At 38.6% G+C, this 17,002-nt stretch overlaps 1 protein-coding gene across 1 annotated transcript in view; it reads left to right on the forward strand.

Annotated features, from left to right (window-relative positions):
• LOC126285361 (histone-lysine N-methyltransferase PR-Set7) overlaps window positions 1-16,685 on the forward strand; it is a 42,666-nt gene extending 25,981 nt beyond the window's left edge. Inside the window, exons 5-6 of the mRNA XM_049984684.1 lie at window positions 14,946-15,136; window positions 15,957-16,685. Of these exons, the coding sequence (XP_049840641.1) occupies window positions 14,946-15,136; window positions 15,957-16,167 (402 nt within the window). The 3' untranslated portion in view covers window positions 16,168-16,685. The remainder of the gene's footprint in view (window positions 1-14,945; window positions 15,137-15,956) is intronic.
• Window positions 16,686-17,002: the final 317 nt, after the last annotated feature.

The following is a 17,002-nucleotide window of genomic DNA, read 5'->3' on the forward strand; positions in this document are numbered from 1 at the left end:
CGTGTCGCCTGTTAGTCACATCTAGACGTATCAGGGGTCCCATATCACTCCAACTGCACACACCTCGCACCATTACAGAGACTCCACCAGCTCGAACAGCCACTTGTAGGGTCCATGAATTCATGAGGTAGTCTACATATCCGTACACGCCCTTCCACTCGATATAATTTGAAATGCGACTCGTCCAACCACATGTAACCTCCCCCTCACTTACCAGCCTTGGTGACAGTGAAAAATTAAACCACATGCACCTAATGGAAATTTGGGAAAAGCAATTGTCACCGAAGTTAATTTGTCGGTAAAGAGGGAGGAAAGGGTTACATCTAAATGAAAGCAAAAATGCAAATGAAATTGGTGGAAATTAATTTTGAGGAAAGGGTAAAATTAATAAAGAAAGTAAATGTGCGGTCGTTACACTAACAATTAATTGTCATTAATTAGATATTTGAGATTTGGGGAAAATTACAGTCGCCATTCCTATGGACAACTACTATAATAACTGAAAATGAAAGATTAATGCACATATAATTAGCACTAAAAGCATGGCAACTGAAGGTTGACAAGTGCTGTGTGAAAACAATGTTTGTCAGAAGTAATAAATTTCACTACACTCTGACTTAATTTAGCAAAAGAATTAATAAAACCGGAAAATTGAAAGTTAATTAAGTGACTGTAATTAATAGTGAATTTTGTTTCTGAAGCACTACAAAATTCGATAAAATAAGGTTAGTCTTGGGCTACCTCAACAATCATTTCAAAAGCTACTTGAATCTACGCAATTTAGAAATAAGAGATTTAACTTTGAACTAGAATTAAATGATTCTGAACAATTAACAATAGTAAAATTTAGTACGTACCAACCTGAGCTGCAGTCACAGGTGAGCTAAAATATGGTAACAAAACTCGCACTCTCAATTTGTGCTTGTGTAATCTAAATATTGTAGCCAGCTATGAATACTTTAACTGAACTTTGAAATTAAAGCAGTGAAATCAAATGATATTACTTTAATGCTGGCGTTTGAATTTCGACATTCGGGTTCACTCCAGAAAATGAAGGGACCTTGCTTGGTAATGCAATTGGGACAATGAGCAACAAAGGTTCTTGCTAAGTTGCTGTAATTTTGCGAGGCAATAGTTTGAAAAAGCTGAGTCTGCCATACAGTTCTAAAACTTTACGCGCTTTTAGTCTTCCTAGTTGGTTGATTGAAGGTTTGAAGTCGTCGGTCGAGGAGATGGCGACAGTCACTCATTGTCGGCTGTCGCTGTTGCAGAAGTTGGATGTTGTCACACGGTCACCAAGCGAAACAGGCTCTTGATGTGCGCCGGCTAATGCTTCCCGTCTGCGACACCGTGTCAGAAATTATCATAGTAAGTCGAGAGCAATTACATGCTGCCAAACCCCGAAAGTGTGGTAACTCGTGGGAGCGTCACACAACACACCTGCTCCACCGCCCTACTCCAGGCAGACTCCATCTACGTGCGCCCTGCGGCAGAGTTAACACTACCAAAGATCCTAAACACTTTGGTTCTCCACATGACCTATCGATGTATTCGTTCTATAGCATAGTTTTCCCTAGGCCAGACCCAGCGTAAAAATTACAAGTAGTATTTACAAAACAAACCAATTTTATACATATTAAAAACAAAGATTCCAAGACTTACCAAGCGGGAAAGCGCCGGTAGATAGGCACAATAAATAAAACACACACACACACACACACACAGACAGAATTTCTAGCTTTCGCAACTGATGGTTGCTTCTTCAGGAAAGAGGGAAGGAGAGGGAGAGGGGTAAGGATGTGGGTTTTAAGGGAGAGGGGTAAGGAGCCATTCCAATCCCGTGAGCGGAAAGACTTACCTTAGGGGGAAAAAAGGACAGGTGTACACACACACACACACACACACACACACACACACACACACACACACACACACACATACACAGACACAAGCAGACATTTGTAAAGGCAAAGAGTTCGGGCAGAGATGCCAGTCGAGGCGGAAGTACAGAGGCAAAGAAGTTGTTGAAAGACAGGTGAGGTATGAGCGGCGGCAACTTGAAATTAGCGGAGGTTGAGGCCTGGCGGATAAGTAGAAGAGAGGATATACTGAAGGGCGAGTTCCCATCACCGGAGTTCGGATAGGTTGGTGTTGGTGAGAAGTATCCAGATAACCCGGACGGTGTAACACTGTGCCAAGATGTGCTGGCCGTGCACCAAGGCATGTTTAGCCACAGGGTGATCCTCATTACGAACAAACACTGTCTGCCTGTGTCCATTCATGCGAATGGACAGTTCATTGCTGGTCATTCCCACATAGAAAGCGTCACAGTGTAGGCAGGTCAGTTGGTAAATCACGTGGGTGCTTTCACACGTGGCTCTTCCTTTGATCGTGTACACCTTCCGGGTTACAGGACTGGAGTAGGTGGTGGTGGGAGGGTGCATAGGACAGGTTTTACACCGGGGGCGGTTACAAGGGTAGGAGCCAGAGGATAGGGAAGGTGGTTTGGGGATTTCATAGGGATGAACCAAGAGGTTACGAAGGTTAGGTGGACAGCGGAAAGACACTCTTGGTGGAGTGGGGAGGATTTCATGAAGGATGGATCTCATATCGGGGCTGGATTTTAGGAAGTCGTGTCCCTGCTGGAGAGCCAGTCTGATCCAGTCCCGAGAAGTAACCTGTTACAAGTGGGGCACTTTTAGGGTTCTTCTGTGAGAGGTTCTGGGTTTGAGGGGATGAGGAAGTGTCTGGTTATTTGCTTCTGTACCAGGTCGGGAGGGTAGTTGCGGGATGCGAAAGCTGTTTTCAGGTTGTTGGTGTAATGATTCAGGGATTCAGGACTGGAGCAGATTCGTTTGCCACGAAAGCCTAGGCTGTAGGGAAGGGACCGTTTGATATGGAATGGGTGGGAGCTGTCATAATGGAGGTACTGTTGCTTGTTGGTGGGTTTGATGTGGACAGATGGAGTTCAATGTCAAGGAAAGTGGCATGGGATTTGGAGTAGGACCAGGTGAATCTGATGGAACCAAAGGAGTCCACATATATATGATGTCTGCTTGTGTGTGTGCGTGTGTGTGTGTGTGTGTGTGTGTGTGTGTGTGTGTGTGTGTGTGTGTGTGTGTGTGCGCGCGCGCGCGCGCGAGTGTACACCTGTCCTTTTTTCTCCATAAGGGAAGTCTTTCCGCTCCCTGGATTGGAATGACTCCTTACCCTCTCCCTTAAAACCCACATCCTTTCGTCTTTGCCTCTCCTTCCCTCTTTCCTGATGAAGCAACTGTTGGCTGCGAAAGCTTGAATTTTGTGTGTTTGTTTGTGTGTGTATCGACCTGCCAGCGCTTTTGTTTGGGAAGTCACATCTTCTTTATTTTTAGATATATTTTTTCCATGTGGAATGTCAATTACAATATATAAAGACACAGAAATGTCATATCTTCAGGTAACAAAATAAGGAAAAAAAATTATAGTACGATAGATGGAAATAGGAGGCTATGCATTTCTGGCGTTACACATTCAACATGCTTTCAGGCATCAACAGTCCAATGTCAGTGTTGACGGGCCCATGCAAGGCATAAAGCTTTGTGTCGTGCAGTCATCAAAGGTACACGAGTGGGCATTTGGCTCTGAAACCCCATAACGATGTTATTTCGTTGAATGTTATGCACGCTGACACTTGTAGATCACCCAGCATTGAAATCTGCAGCAATTTGCAGAAGTGTTGCACTTCTCTCATGTTGAATGATTCTCTTCAGTCATCATTGGTCCCGTTCTTGCAGGATCTTTTTCCGGCTGCAGCGATGTCAGAGATTTGATGTTTTAACAGATTCCTGATATTCACGGTATACTTGTGAAATGGTCATATGGGAAAATCCCCACTTTATCACTACCTCAGAGATGCTGTGTCCCATTGCTCGTGCCCCGACTGTAACATCACTAGCAGACTCACCTAAATATGGTACCGTGTCATTGTAGTAGCAATAACGAATCTCACAACTGTGCCAGACACTTGTCTTATATAGGCATTGCTGACCGTAGTGCTGTATTCTGCCTGTTTACATATGTCTGTATTTGAATACGATTGCGTATACCAGTTTCTTTGGCACATTGGTGTGTAATATTCCATGAAGAAGCTATATTCCATATTTTGTGGATTTTAGAGACAGTTTGTTAATACTTATGCAGCATCAAGATTTCAGTCCACAGAGGCAGTCAGTGAGAAGAATAAGCACAGAAAAAAGAACAAAAACAACTTGGGTGATTCACTTGGGTATTATAGTTTCAGGAAACTACAATAAAAACATTTTTTAACTTACCAATTTTGGACAGATTTTTCTGTCAGTGGTGGTGGCATGGTAATACATAAAACTCAATTTTACTACGGTATCAGTGTGACCAGAGAATGTTTTTGAGTCATCCCTGCATCATAAGATTTGTGGTCACCCTGCTCACTTTCTCTATAAATTTAAATTAACTACCACTAATGCACACATTCTTGTAAAAATATCTACTAGGTTGGGTAGTAAGTGATGTTTTGCAACACTGAGCTTAAAGTTCAAAAATATTCATTGTTTATTCAATACTTCCACATATTAAATAGCAGACAAATGGAAAACTTAATTTCCATTGCTAAATGGAGCTAAATGTGACTTGAAACTCCCTTCCCCACCCCTCTCCAATCTATCCCCCCTCCCCCATCCCAAAACAGTTGTAGGGAACTTTCTATAAAATTAGTGAAATGTAATAAACTGCTAAATTATTACAATTGCAAGTGTCCATAGGCGTTTAATATTCAGAATTCGATCTGTCTTGCCCAAATTGGAGTCCCAACTGACTCATGAATAATTAAGAGTCCACACTGGTTCTTATCACAAAAAATCAATTCCAGCTGACCCACTGCAAAATTATTCTGCATTCATCAGTCTAATGTCGTGAAATTTTTAAGTACAAAGAAGAGTCACTGCTCAGAGACACGCAGGTTCTGCCCCTCTGTGCGCCACCCAATGGCTGCTAAAACCGAAGAGGGCAGTGACCTATAAGCGTGGACAACTGTGGTCTGGAAAAGTTTCTGTGAATTTATGTTGTACAGCTAGTAGAAAATTTCACTGGTTCAAAATACAACTTTTGATTCTCACATGATATACTGAAATTAGAAGTTCCAGATGTGTGCAGAAACACAGACTGAAATGGTGTATTACAGTAAATATTTGGTTAATTTGTCCACCCAAAATCTTAACTATAGTGACAGCAAAATTCATATAATGAGAACAGTATTTAATTTTTGTTTTAAATTTACCTTTAACATGTACAGGAAACACACAAGTGGAGCATCAGTCTTGTAGGAAATAACCTGCTCTTTCCACTGGTGCTATGTAAATTCATGTCTCTCATAATTTAAATTATGCACAAAACTATAAAAATTATTAATTAATTAATTAATTAAAACTTCGAAATTAAACCTAGAAAACTTAAGACTTAAATGTGTTTATGATGTGTGCTTAAGTTATCCACCACATGCTGCAATGCTGTTGGTGTAGCTGTCAGGTGTAATTGACTATGCTGGCTATATTAATATTTGATTCAGGCATCTGTAGTCGGCTAGTTAAATAATTAAATAAATGTCTAAGAAGTTCACTGTATGCATCTCGATGAGTGCTTTCAGATGGTAGTTCTGTCTTTTTTTGTCATTTAGTTACTACAATTGTTACTAAAGTTAATGTGAAAAGTAGTCACATATTCTCTTTTACACTTAGAGACTACTTAAATACAAAAATTTCACACTCAGTCTGCATATCAAAAGAATGTCACTCTTAGCTCTCCACCTTGACTTATTGTGCTCTTCTGTAAGCTTTGTGGCCTACACCCCAGGTACACAAATGTGTAGAATGCTGGTACCCTATGTCCTAACTGCAATGGTCCCTGTGACATCACGTGCACAGAATCACTCCCATCTCACGCGGTCTTGGCACCCCCGTTTAGATTAGATTAGATTAATACTTGTTCCATAGATCATGAATACGACACTTCTTAATGATGTGGAATGTCTCAGGTTAATGAAAGATGTCTGTACACGATATTACATTACACAAAATATTGCATGACACTAATGTTTAAGTTAGTTTTTTTTCCCTCCCTTAATTTATATTTAAAAATTCGGCCAATGAGTAGGAGGAGTTGTCATCTAGAAATTCTTTTAATATATTTTTAAATGTTGGTTGGCTACCTGTCAGGCTTTTGATGCTGTTTGGTAGGTGACCAAAGACTTTTGTGGCAGCATAATTTGCCGCTTTCTGTGCCAAAGTCAGATTTAACCCTGCATAGTGAAGATCATCCTTTCTCCTGGTGTTATAGCTATGCACACTGCTATTACTTTTCAACTGGGTAGGATTATTAACAACAAATTTCATAAGTGAATATATATACTGTGAGGTTACTGTGAGGATCCCTAGATCCTTAAATAGATGTCTACAGGATGACCGTGGGTGGGCTCCAGCAATTATTCTGATTACACGTTTGTGAGCAATGAATACTTTTCTACTCAACGATGAATTACCCCAGAATATGATACCATACGAAAGCAGTGAATGAAAGTAGGCACGGTAAGCTAATTTACTGAGATTCTTATCACCAAAATTTGCAATAACCCTAATAGCATACGTAGCCGAACTCAGACGTTTCAGCAGACCATCAATGTGTTGCTTCCAGTTTAACCTTTCATCAATGGACACAACTAAAAATTTTGAAAATTCTACCTTAGCTACAGACTTCTGTTCAAAGTCAATATTTATTACTGGAGTTGTGCCATTTACTGTACGGAACTGTATATACTGTGTTTTATCAAAATTTAAAGAGTGTCCATTTGCTGAGAACCACTTAATAATTTTGTGAAAAACATCATTTACAATTACATCACTTAGTTCGTGGTTTTTGGATGTTATTACTATACTTGTATCATCAGCAAAAAGAACTAACTTTGTATCCTCATCAATATGGAATGGTAAGTCATTAATGTATATCAAGAACAGTAAAGGACCTAAGACTGAACCCTGTGGGACCCCGTGCTTGATAGCCCCCCCCCCCCCCCCCCCCCTAGTTTGAGGAATCAGCTGTTGTATTAACATTACATGAACCACTTATTTCAACTTTCTGCATTCTTCTGGTTAAGTATGAATTAAACCATTTGTGCACTGCCCCCCTCAAACCATAATGATTTAGCTTATCTAAAAGAATTCCATGATTTACACAATCAAAGGCCTTTGAGAGATCACAAAAAATACCAGTGGGTGATGTCTGGTTATTGAGAGCATTTAATATTTGATCAGTGAAAGCGTATATAGCATTTTCTCTTGAAAAGCCTTTCTGAAAACCAAACTGACATTTTGTTAGTACTTTATTTTTACAAATATGGGAGGCTACTCTTGAATACATTACTTTCTTAAAAAATTTTGATAGAGCTGTCAGAAGAGAGATTGGGCGATAGTTGTTGACTTCCGACGTATCCCCCTTTTTATGCAATGGTTTTACAATGGCGTATTTCAGTCTATTGGGGAAAACACCCTGCTCCAATGAGGTATTACATATGTGGCTGAGAATCCTACTTATCTGTGGGGAACAAGCTTTAAGTATCTTGCTGGAAATGCCATCAATTCCGTAGGAGCTTTTACTTTTCAGTGAGTTTATTATTTTACTGATTTCAGAGGGAGAGGTTCGTGGAAATACAGTTGTTTCAAACTGCACAGGTATGGCCTCTTCTATTAGAAGCCTTGCCTCTTCTAGTGAAGATCTAGATCCTATTTTCTCCACAACATTTAAAAAATGATTATTGAAAATATTTTCAATTTCTGATTGTTTGTTAGTACACGTCATTCAGTTTTATGGCACTAAAGTCTTCCTGTGCTCTTGGTTGCCCTGTTTACCTTTCAATAATATTCCAAATTGCTTTAATTTTATTATCAGAGTTACTGATCTCAGACATGATACACATGCTTCTGGACTTTTTAATAACTTTTCTTAGTACCGCACAATAGTTTTTATAATATTGAACAATTTCGGGGTCAGTACTCCCTCTTGCTGTTAGATTCAGTTCTCTTTTACGGTTGCAAGATATTCTTATTCCTTTAGTTAGCCAAGGTTTTTTATATGTTTTCTTGGAATTATGTTTCACTGTTTTCTTGGGAAAGCAATTTTCAAATACCCTTAAAAATGTATCGTGAAATAAGTTATATTTCAAGTTTGCATCGGGTTCCATATACACTTCATCCCAGTCTAGCTCCTTTAGTCTTTCCCTAAAGTTTGCAGTATTTATATTGTTAATTGAACGCACTGCTTTGAAATTCTGATTTGATATACTGCATGGAGCTATGCCATGTACTGTAACTAGCTGTGCACCATGATCTGAAAGACCATTCTCAACAGGATAAGCATTTATGTCCTTAAACTTATCTTGGTCTATAAAAAAGTTATCTATCAATGTCCTGCTGTTCTTTGTTATCCGAGTAGGAAAATCAATGACGGAGCTCAAATTGAAAGAACTGAGTAATACTACAAGGTCGTTCTTCCTATTACACTCTTTCAGGGAATCAACATTGAAATCCCCACAAATGATAATTTGCTTCCCCCTGTCTGACAGATAGCAGAACAAAGCATCCAAGTTTTCTAGAAATAGCTGGAAATTCCCTGAGGGGGACCTATACACTGTTACAATTATGAAAGTGACATCATTAAGTTTTAGTTCAGTGGCACATGCTTCCATATGTTGCTCTACACAAAAATTTTTAGTTTCTAAATTTTTTGCGATGTGGAAACTTTTGACATATATGCCAACTCCTCCTCTCATCATATTATCTCTACTGACATGTGCAGCTAATTTGTACCCATTGATGTTAACCTTTTGCATATCAGTATTTTGATCACATCACATCAAACATCAGAGCGTGTGCTGTGGTAGTGTTCTGGCCAAAGCAGTACACCTCGGATCTCTTTTTCTGGCTGTCGTTTGACAATGCTTAATATGCAGCCAAACTAAATAACAAGCTTCAGAAATGCTAAAATGGTAAATAATGTGCCATGCAAGGCTGTCAAAGTCTCACCATTAGGACCTATGTATGTGTGGTGTTTCAAACAAGACAGTGTGGTTTACTTTTTCCCTCTTAATAAGCTAAATAAGATGCCTTTCTAAATTATTTATGCAACCAGTATATTTGCACAGTAAAAGTCACTTAAAATATTTTTAATTGTAACTGGATGGTGTTGCTCTTTTCCTAAGGAGTTACGTGAGCGGTACAAGGCTTTAATTTTGGGACAGAACTTATACACAGCAGTCACATCGTAGGTAAATTTCTTGAATGTCAGATTACATCATCCATGAACAGCTGACGGATTACCTCAAAACTCATAACATCCATGACAAATATCAGTCAGGCTTTCAAAAGCACGATAGTACAGCAACTGCATTATTCAAAGTAACTTATGACATTAAACATGCTATGGACAGATGTGAAGCTACCATCCTAACACTGCTTGACTTTAGCAAGGCTTTTGATACAGTTGACTTTGATATATTACTAATTAAAATGAAACAGCTGAATTTCTCAAACAGTGCAATACACTGGATCGACAGCTACCTCAAAAACAGAAGTTAACAAGTCATTTGTGGGTTGGAAAAGTCATCATGGAAAAACGTGCGCTCTGGAGTTCCCCAAGGATCCGTCCTTGGTCCATTACTCTTCTCACTGTACATTAATGATATTTCTTCAGTGATCCACTCCTGCAACTACCATCTATAAGCCGACGACATCCAACTGTACATAAGTGCAAGCCCCAAGAACATTGCTGACGCAGTAGCGAGTATGAACGCAAATCTTTGCTCTGTTTCTCGATGGGCACAGAACTTAGGTCTGAAACTAAACCCCAAGAAATCCTAGGTCATACTTATATCTCATCCAAAGTTAATCAGCTGGTACTTTCGCGAAACAGTCCCTCAAATACTCCTCAATGGTACCCAGCTACCATACCGAAAAACAGTAAAAGACCTTGGAATAATCTTGGATGAACACCTAAACTGGTAAGAACAAACTGTCACAGCTTGCCGGAAATCGCTCTCCTCCCTACATGCAATTCAAAAATTTAGAAAAATATTTCCAACCCATGTTAAACAAAAATTAGTCCAAACACGAGTCTTGCTTAATCTTTACTACTGTGATGTAGTTAAACGTGGCACAAATAATGAAAATTCGAGAGGCCTCGAGCTAGTGATGAATGCTTGCATTAGATATGTGTGCAATATACGGTTGTATGATCATATCAGTCCTTTATACTCCCAGCTAGGTTGGATACGCCCACGTAAGGCACACGATCTCCACATGATGTGCTTACTTCATTGATTTCTTAGCCACTGGTGCCCCCAATACTTATCTTCTCACATTAAACACCTATCATCATTCCACAACCGCAATGCCAGATCGGATACGTCTAGCATCTTGGCTTTACCTTTACATAACACAAAATCTTTCTCCGTGTCATTCTCCATCTCAGCCATACGACTATGGAATGCGCTCCCCTGTGATCTGCGTCTTATCCAGAACCACTCAACATTCAAGAGGGAACTCAAAACTTACATATTAGGGACGGTATAGCCACCATTGTTGTGCCCCTCTCATCTCTTTCTTTCTACTCTCCATCATAGCTTCGAATTTTACCATTCTATTTCTCTTCCTCTAACCTATCTAGCTGTTCTATATCTCTTTCACCCCATTCTATCGTCTTATGTCTCTGCTCGATGAGAATAACTCACAAGCTGCAAAAACATAACGAGAAAATTCCCAACTAGCACTAGGACTGACATTCATAAAAGAAAAATGTTTACTTTCATATACATAGTCATTATTATTATTATTATTATTCTTGATTGTTATAATTATTTTTTGATTGTTATAATTATTGTTGTACTACTGTTATTACCTCTCTTTTTTTCTTTAACATTAATAATGTATAACACGTTATATGTCCTTAATGTTCTGTACAAACTGAAATTCGTTCAATCTGAGTATGCCTGGTTAGGTGTAAGAGACGGCCTGAAGGCCCTAATCTTGCCAGGTAAAATAAATGCATAAATAAATAACACAGTATCTCAATATCAAATTAAGATGACAACATGTGATCTGGGGGTACTTCACTACATCAGAATCAAGTGACCAGTATGCACTTAAAACACATTTTACTTTGAAACTTCCTGGCAGATTGAAACTGTGTCCCAACCTGGTGCTCAAGCCCAGGACATTTGTCTTTCACAGCCAAGTGATCCACCTCCAAGTTAGGCTGGAGAACTTCTGTGAAATTTGGAAAATAGGAGATGAGGTAGTGGTGGAAGTAAACCCATGAGGGCAGGCTGAGAGTCAAGCTCATGTAGCTCAGGTGGTAGAGCACTTGTATGCGAAAGGCAAGGTTGCTGGCACACAGTTGTAATCTGCCAAGAAATTTTTATCAGTGTGCACTCCACTACAGACTGAAAATTTAATGTTGCATTTTACTCATCTGCAGATGTGTATCTTGAACACATGTCACAAAATTCAAAATTATTCGTTTCGGCTACTGCCATTTTCGAGGTTTGGAGTGATTCTGCTGTGTATGAAGTTCCACTCACCTGAAGGTGAATATCTTCTCGCACGCACGACTCCTTGACGTTACTGAAATGCAATCCTCAGCCAGAAAAAGCTATAGGAAAAACAGCTGTACACCTCGTAGCCACAAGTCACACTAAAATTCGTTTTTTTATGGTATGGTTAATAATAGTTAAGTGAAAGTATTTATGTGTGTAACTTTCCAAACTTATTACGGTAAGCTTTCATACACGAGTTGCTACAAGGTCTGAAAAGTCCACAAACACACACAATTCATAACTCAAACCTGTTTATAGTAATCATTAGTCAACCTTCACAGAAAGTTTACAAACTGATTGTTTGTTAGAATAGGTCACTCAGATGTTGCTATAATCAGTCTCAAGTAACAAAATGTTCGCATTTGTGAGAAAGCAAGATGACACACAGAATTTAGTTATTTAAAGTATCACCAAAAACTCCGAATTTCACACAGTGCGTTAAATTTAACTCTCTTTCACACTTTGTCACTTTTAAACATTTGGGTACCAAAATATTACAATATTAACAATTTTTATCAGTGTACCCATCAATAGGTCAGTCCAAGCCATGACTCTACGCATCTCTCTACATAAAATAAGTTTCTACTTCCCAAAATACATCTGAATATGCTAATATCTGATTGGCAGAGAAACATCACAGCCAGTCAGAAACCAACACCTAACCATTCAAACCCAAGCATATATACTAATCAATCAAAATTTGTCATTGAATCAGAACAGTAAATTGACATCAATTTTGAAAACCCACAAATATAAAATTAACTCCCTCTTAACAAAACTCATCATCATCATCATCATCATCATCATGATCAGGATTCCCTTCCAGCGAGTCGGGTAGGAACTTGAAAGATATGCCTCCATTGGTTTCTGTCCTGGTATAGCTTTATCCTCTCCACTACAATCCATGTTACTCTTCTCCTCTTGAGATCTTCCTTAACTGGTCTGTCAATCTCTTTCTAGGCTGTCTGCAGCTCGTGGTCTCACGGTCGCCTTCTCGCTTCCCGAGCACGGGGTCCCGAGTTCGATTCTCGGTGAGGTCAGGAGTTTTCACCTGCCTCGAGATGATTGTGTGTTTGTGTTGCCCTCATCATTCATGAAAGTGGCAACATTTGACTGAGCAAAGGTTGGGAATTTGTACGGGCGCTGATAACCATGCAGTTGAGTGCCCCACATACCATATGTCAGCATCATCGTCATCTTTCTAGGCTGCCCAATTAGTCTTCTCTTGGTACCTCCGTCTCCAAATACTGGTGTAGAGTTCGAATCGGGTGCATTCACTTCACATGATTGCACCACTTCAATCTCAAAGCACTCGTCTCCTCTGTAGTCAATGTCACCTGCAGCTCTCTCCTTACATAATCATTCCTGACTCTGTATCTTCTAGTCTTTTATAGAGCTGACTTAATGAACTTCATTTCACATGCTTGTATTTGACTCTCTTATTTATGACACAGGCCTCTAGACATACATCATGATTGACAGGAGATAAGTTTTATACATGGTCTGTTTGGCTGTTAGAGGGACTTCCTTGCCCCAGATTAGATTTCTTACTTGGTGGAAGAAGCTAGATCCATTTGTTATTCTGTTTAAGACTTCTAGTTTAGAACTTCCATTGTGTGGTAAGATGCTACCCAGAAAATTGATGTTTTCACACGTTTTCTTAACAAAACTACTTTACCAAAATCATGATCTCATTTCACGAGTACCATAAACTGACAAACTAGTTTATTACAAATACCCCAGTACAAATGACTAACACACACACACACACACACACACACACACACACACACACACACACACACCATTCTTGAACATTCCTCAAGAGACCAGTTATTTCAACGTGTAGCATAAAAACTTTACATAAAGCATTATTTCACATTCACACCACCATTCCCTCTCATAACCAAGCACAAATATAATAGTAATTAATAAACAATTAGAAAATTAAGCAAACAGAACTGAAAATAAATATAACAGTATTGTGACTGCAGCTCAAACAGTGTCCACCAGCCAGTGACCTCTACCAGATCACATAGAAACTACATACTCTCGTGCACCTTATCCTGCACTTGACTCATACTGCACGCCTGTTCACTGCTGTTATGTGCGATCTCAGTAGGCACAATGTAGGGTGCTACGCCTCACCATCATCAGATGCCTTACAGGTAGGAAAACATTAGTGTGGCCAAATAAGTTCAGTGATCATTCAATTTCATGTCCCTACAAGGTGTCATACCCAGGTATTTGTATGATTTGGTCGATTCCAACATTGGTTCATCAGTAATAAAACAGTAATGGGAAAGAACAGAAACCTCCTGCCCTAATGAAGTAAATAACACAACATTGTGTAACAGTCAAAGTAAATAGCAAACTTTTCACTGTGACAAAGCTAATAAAGAAATAAAACCTAGCCTATTGTGCAATATAGTTAATAAACCAATAAGTGAAGACGTTTAGTCGCACCCATCGTGGCTTTTCCATTCTTTAAACAACCAATAAATATTTTGTTAAAAGCTTTGATAGTCAATAGTGCATTTCCAGAGTAAAATCTTAACTGGCACCACCACGTGATGTCTTTTTAGGGAGTTTTTGTTCTCCCATGGCGGTGCTTGTGGAAGGAGACCCAGTCCCCATGCCACTCGTGGCCGACACACACAGCGACCCGACGAGCACTGCAGCGTGCGACACTGTTTGAACTAGTATGCTTCTGAATAAATAGGAATTGGTATTCGAGCTAACCTCACTCTGTTCGCCAGGCAGTAACCCTGGTTGCCAGCCGTGTATAGATTTAATTTCTACCACTGTATTTAATTTTGTTTTACTGTCACACTCACTCTTCCATATGCAGTCATTAATTAAAATGACTGGGAATATTTTATTTTAAACTGCTGAATTTACAATGGTGATCATGGTGTACTTCAGCACCAGTGCCCTCTGCCAGCTTTAACTATGTTGTGTAAGTATAGGACACCTCCAGGCCATCACTTGCACTTAGTTTGTGTCTGTATGTATAGATTATTGACATTGATACTTGTATCAGAATATTTTTATGGTATGTGTGACTCTGTTAGCTACATATCCTTCATGTTTTCATAGTACGTTCAACCGCAGCTAGTAGAATTTATTTATTCACACTACTGTTTAGTCCCATTTACAGACTTTGTCTTAAGTAGATAAAATGTGTTTTTGTAATGGTTTTGTTTTGTAATCAGCATAATGTTTTTGTTTTGTATAAAGGATTTTAAATGAGTTACTTCATCATGCAATAATTATTTGTATTTTTTGGTTTAAGGTTCACAACTTTGAGGGAAAGGGGCGTGGTATTGTTACGACAAGAGATTTCCACAAGGGTGAATTTGTAGTTGAATATGCTGGAGAACTCATCAGTATGACTGAAGCAAAAGTCCGGGAAGCACTCTATGCACAGGATCAGAATACTGGCTGTTATATGTATTACTTCAAGCACAAGAACACTCAGTACTGGTAAGTAAACAAAAAAGAACTGGAAGTTTTGCCATGTTGGATGGAACATTGGTATTTGGTTAGCATTATTTTTCTACTCGTAGAACACAAACTTTTTTGCAAATGTAATGTGGCCTTTTGTCACTGTTCATCATGTTTAAAAATACAAGTAAAAATTCTTTTCCTTACTTTACCGCTTTATATCTAGACATAAAATATGCAGTTTGAAAATACAGTAAATTTTTTACACAGTCATGTAGCCCAAAGTAAATGACAGAGCACACCTGTGTTATACAAAGTGATGATCTCCCACTTTCTTGTTTGTTGTGCAACTAAGCAAATATCTGGAGCCTCTTTGACGGAGCCTTGTTGTAGGTAAGGTATTTCACGCGGAAACTTTGGATGTCACTGTGTTGTTCAAGAATTACGTGCATCTATTCTTCTTGTTTTTCACTGATCTTAGAAATCTTATTTCCATTGCCTGTATTCTATTTTCCTTGTGATCTGTAACTCACTGGTGTACAACAAAGGAGGAAGAGGTATGGCCTTCTACATTTTCAGTCATTTTCCTTTTCATGTTTTGTTTTGCAGGTATCTATTTACTGTTGACGATTTTGTGGCTTTTGCGAGTTGTTTATATTATTGTACCCTAGATCATTAAAACTATTTAGAGTGCTCAGTAAAATAGTTTCAGGGTGATACAACTGTTTGTGTTTTCTAAAATATTACTCTCTCTCTCTCTCTCTCTCTCTCTCTCTCTCTCTCTCTCTCTCTCTCTCTCTCTCTCTCTCTCCTTTTTTTGCTGTTTCTCGTGGGTTAAAGTCAGTAACTTAAATTTCAGTGTGGATGCCACAGCAGAGACAGGAAGATTAGGGAGGCTCGTAAACCACAGTCGGAATGGTAATCTCGTGACAAAAACTGTGACTGTAGAAAACAAACCACGGCTTGTTCTTGTTGCTAAAGAAGACATACCAGCAGGTGAGGAGGTGATGTACGATTATGGTGACAGAAGCAAGGAATCTATAAGGCATCATCCTTGGTTGACTTCTTAGTGTTCCACGAAATCTGAAAAGAAGAGCATGTGTGATTTCATGTGCCTCATGTAACAATAATGAATATTTGAAAAATAGAATAAATGGTAGCTCTCAAAAGAGGGAAGAATCTAAAAACATTCCTTGCCTATATAAAATAAGCGCGAATTATAACGTTTGACAGATTCAGCATGAAAGGTATTTGGCAAGTTATGCATAGACTTGTAAATTTTAGAAAGCAGGCGAAAGAAAAATTGTTGTATGTTACAACTTTTATCACCATACACTAAACAAATCATGTATTTAAATTTTCATTATAGAAAAATCAAAACACATGTATATTCAGTGCATTGCTAGAAGTACATGATATATTTTGACTGAAAGTTTGTCTAGTTTTTATGTTAGTTTAAGGACACAAGCATTATAGTGATTTGTTTTTTGACTGTGCATTTTTGTTGGTGTCACATATAATATTTTCACAACTGTGGCTATGTATTAAGATTTGTCGTTGAGTTTGTAGCTGTATGAAAGTAATTTATTGCACTTATTCTGAGAACTTTTTCTCTTGTGTTGCTCTCAGAACTCTTTCTCTTGTGTAGTTTGTTATAAATGTTTTATTTATTAGTACACAGACATGGCATGTGTCTGACACTGCCAAAATTTTAGTATAAATGTATATTGAGTTATTTGTTGTATAATTACATTAGTTGAATGCAGTTAATTTGTGTACTGTTGACTATAAATTTGAATTGTATGTCTGAACTAAATTCCCACAGGATTTTTATTTCATTTATAAGTATTTGTTTCTTTTTAAATTCTTAGACTGCTTTCTTTGTTTTTTAATCTAATGAAATAA

This window comes from Schistocerca gregaria, chromosome 8 (genome assembly GCF_023897955.1).
Source record: "Schistocerca gregaria isolate iqSchGreg1 chromosome 8, iqSchGreg1.2, whole genome shotgun sequence".
Lineage (NCBI taxonomy): Eukaryota > Metazoa > Arthropoda > Insecta > Orthoptera > Acrididae > Schistocerca > Schistocerca gregaria.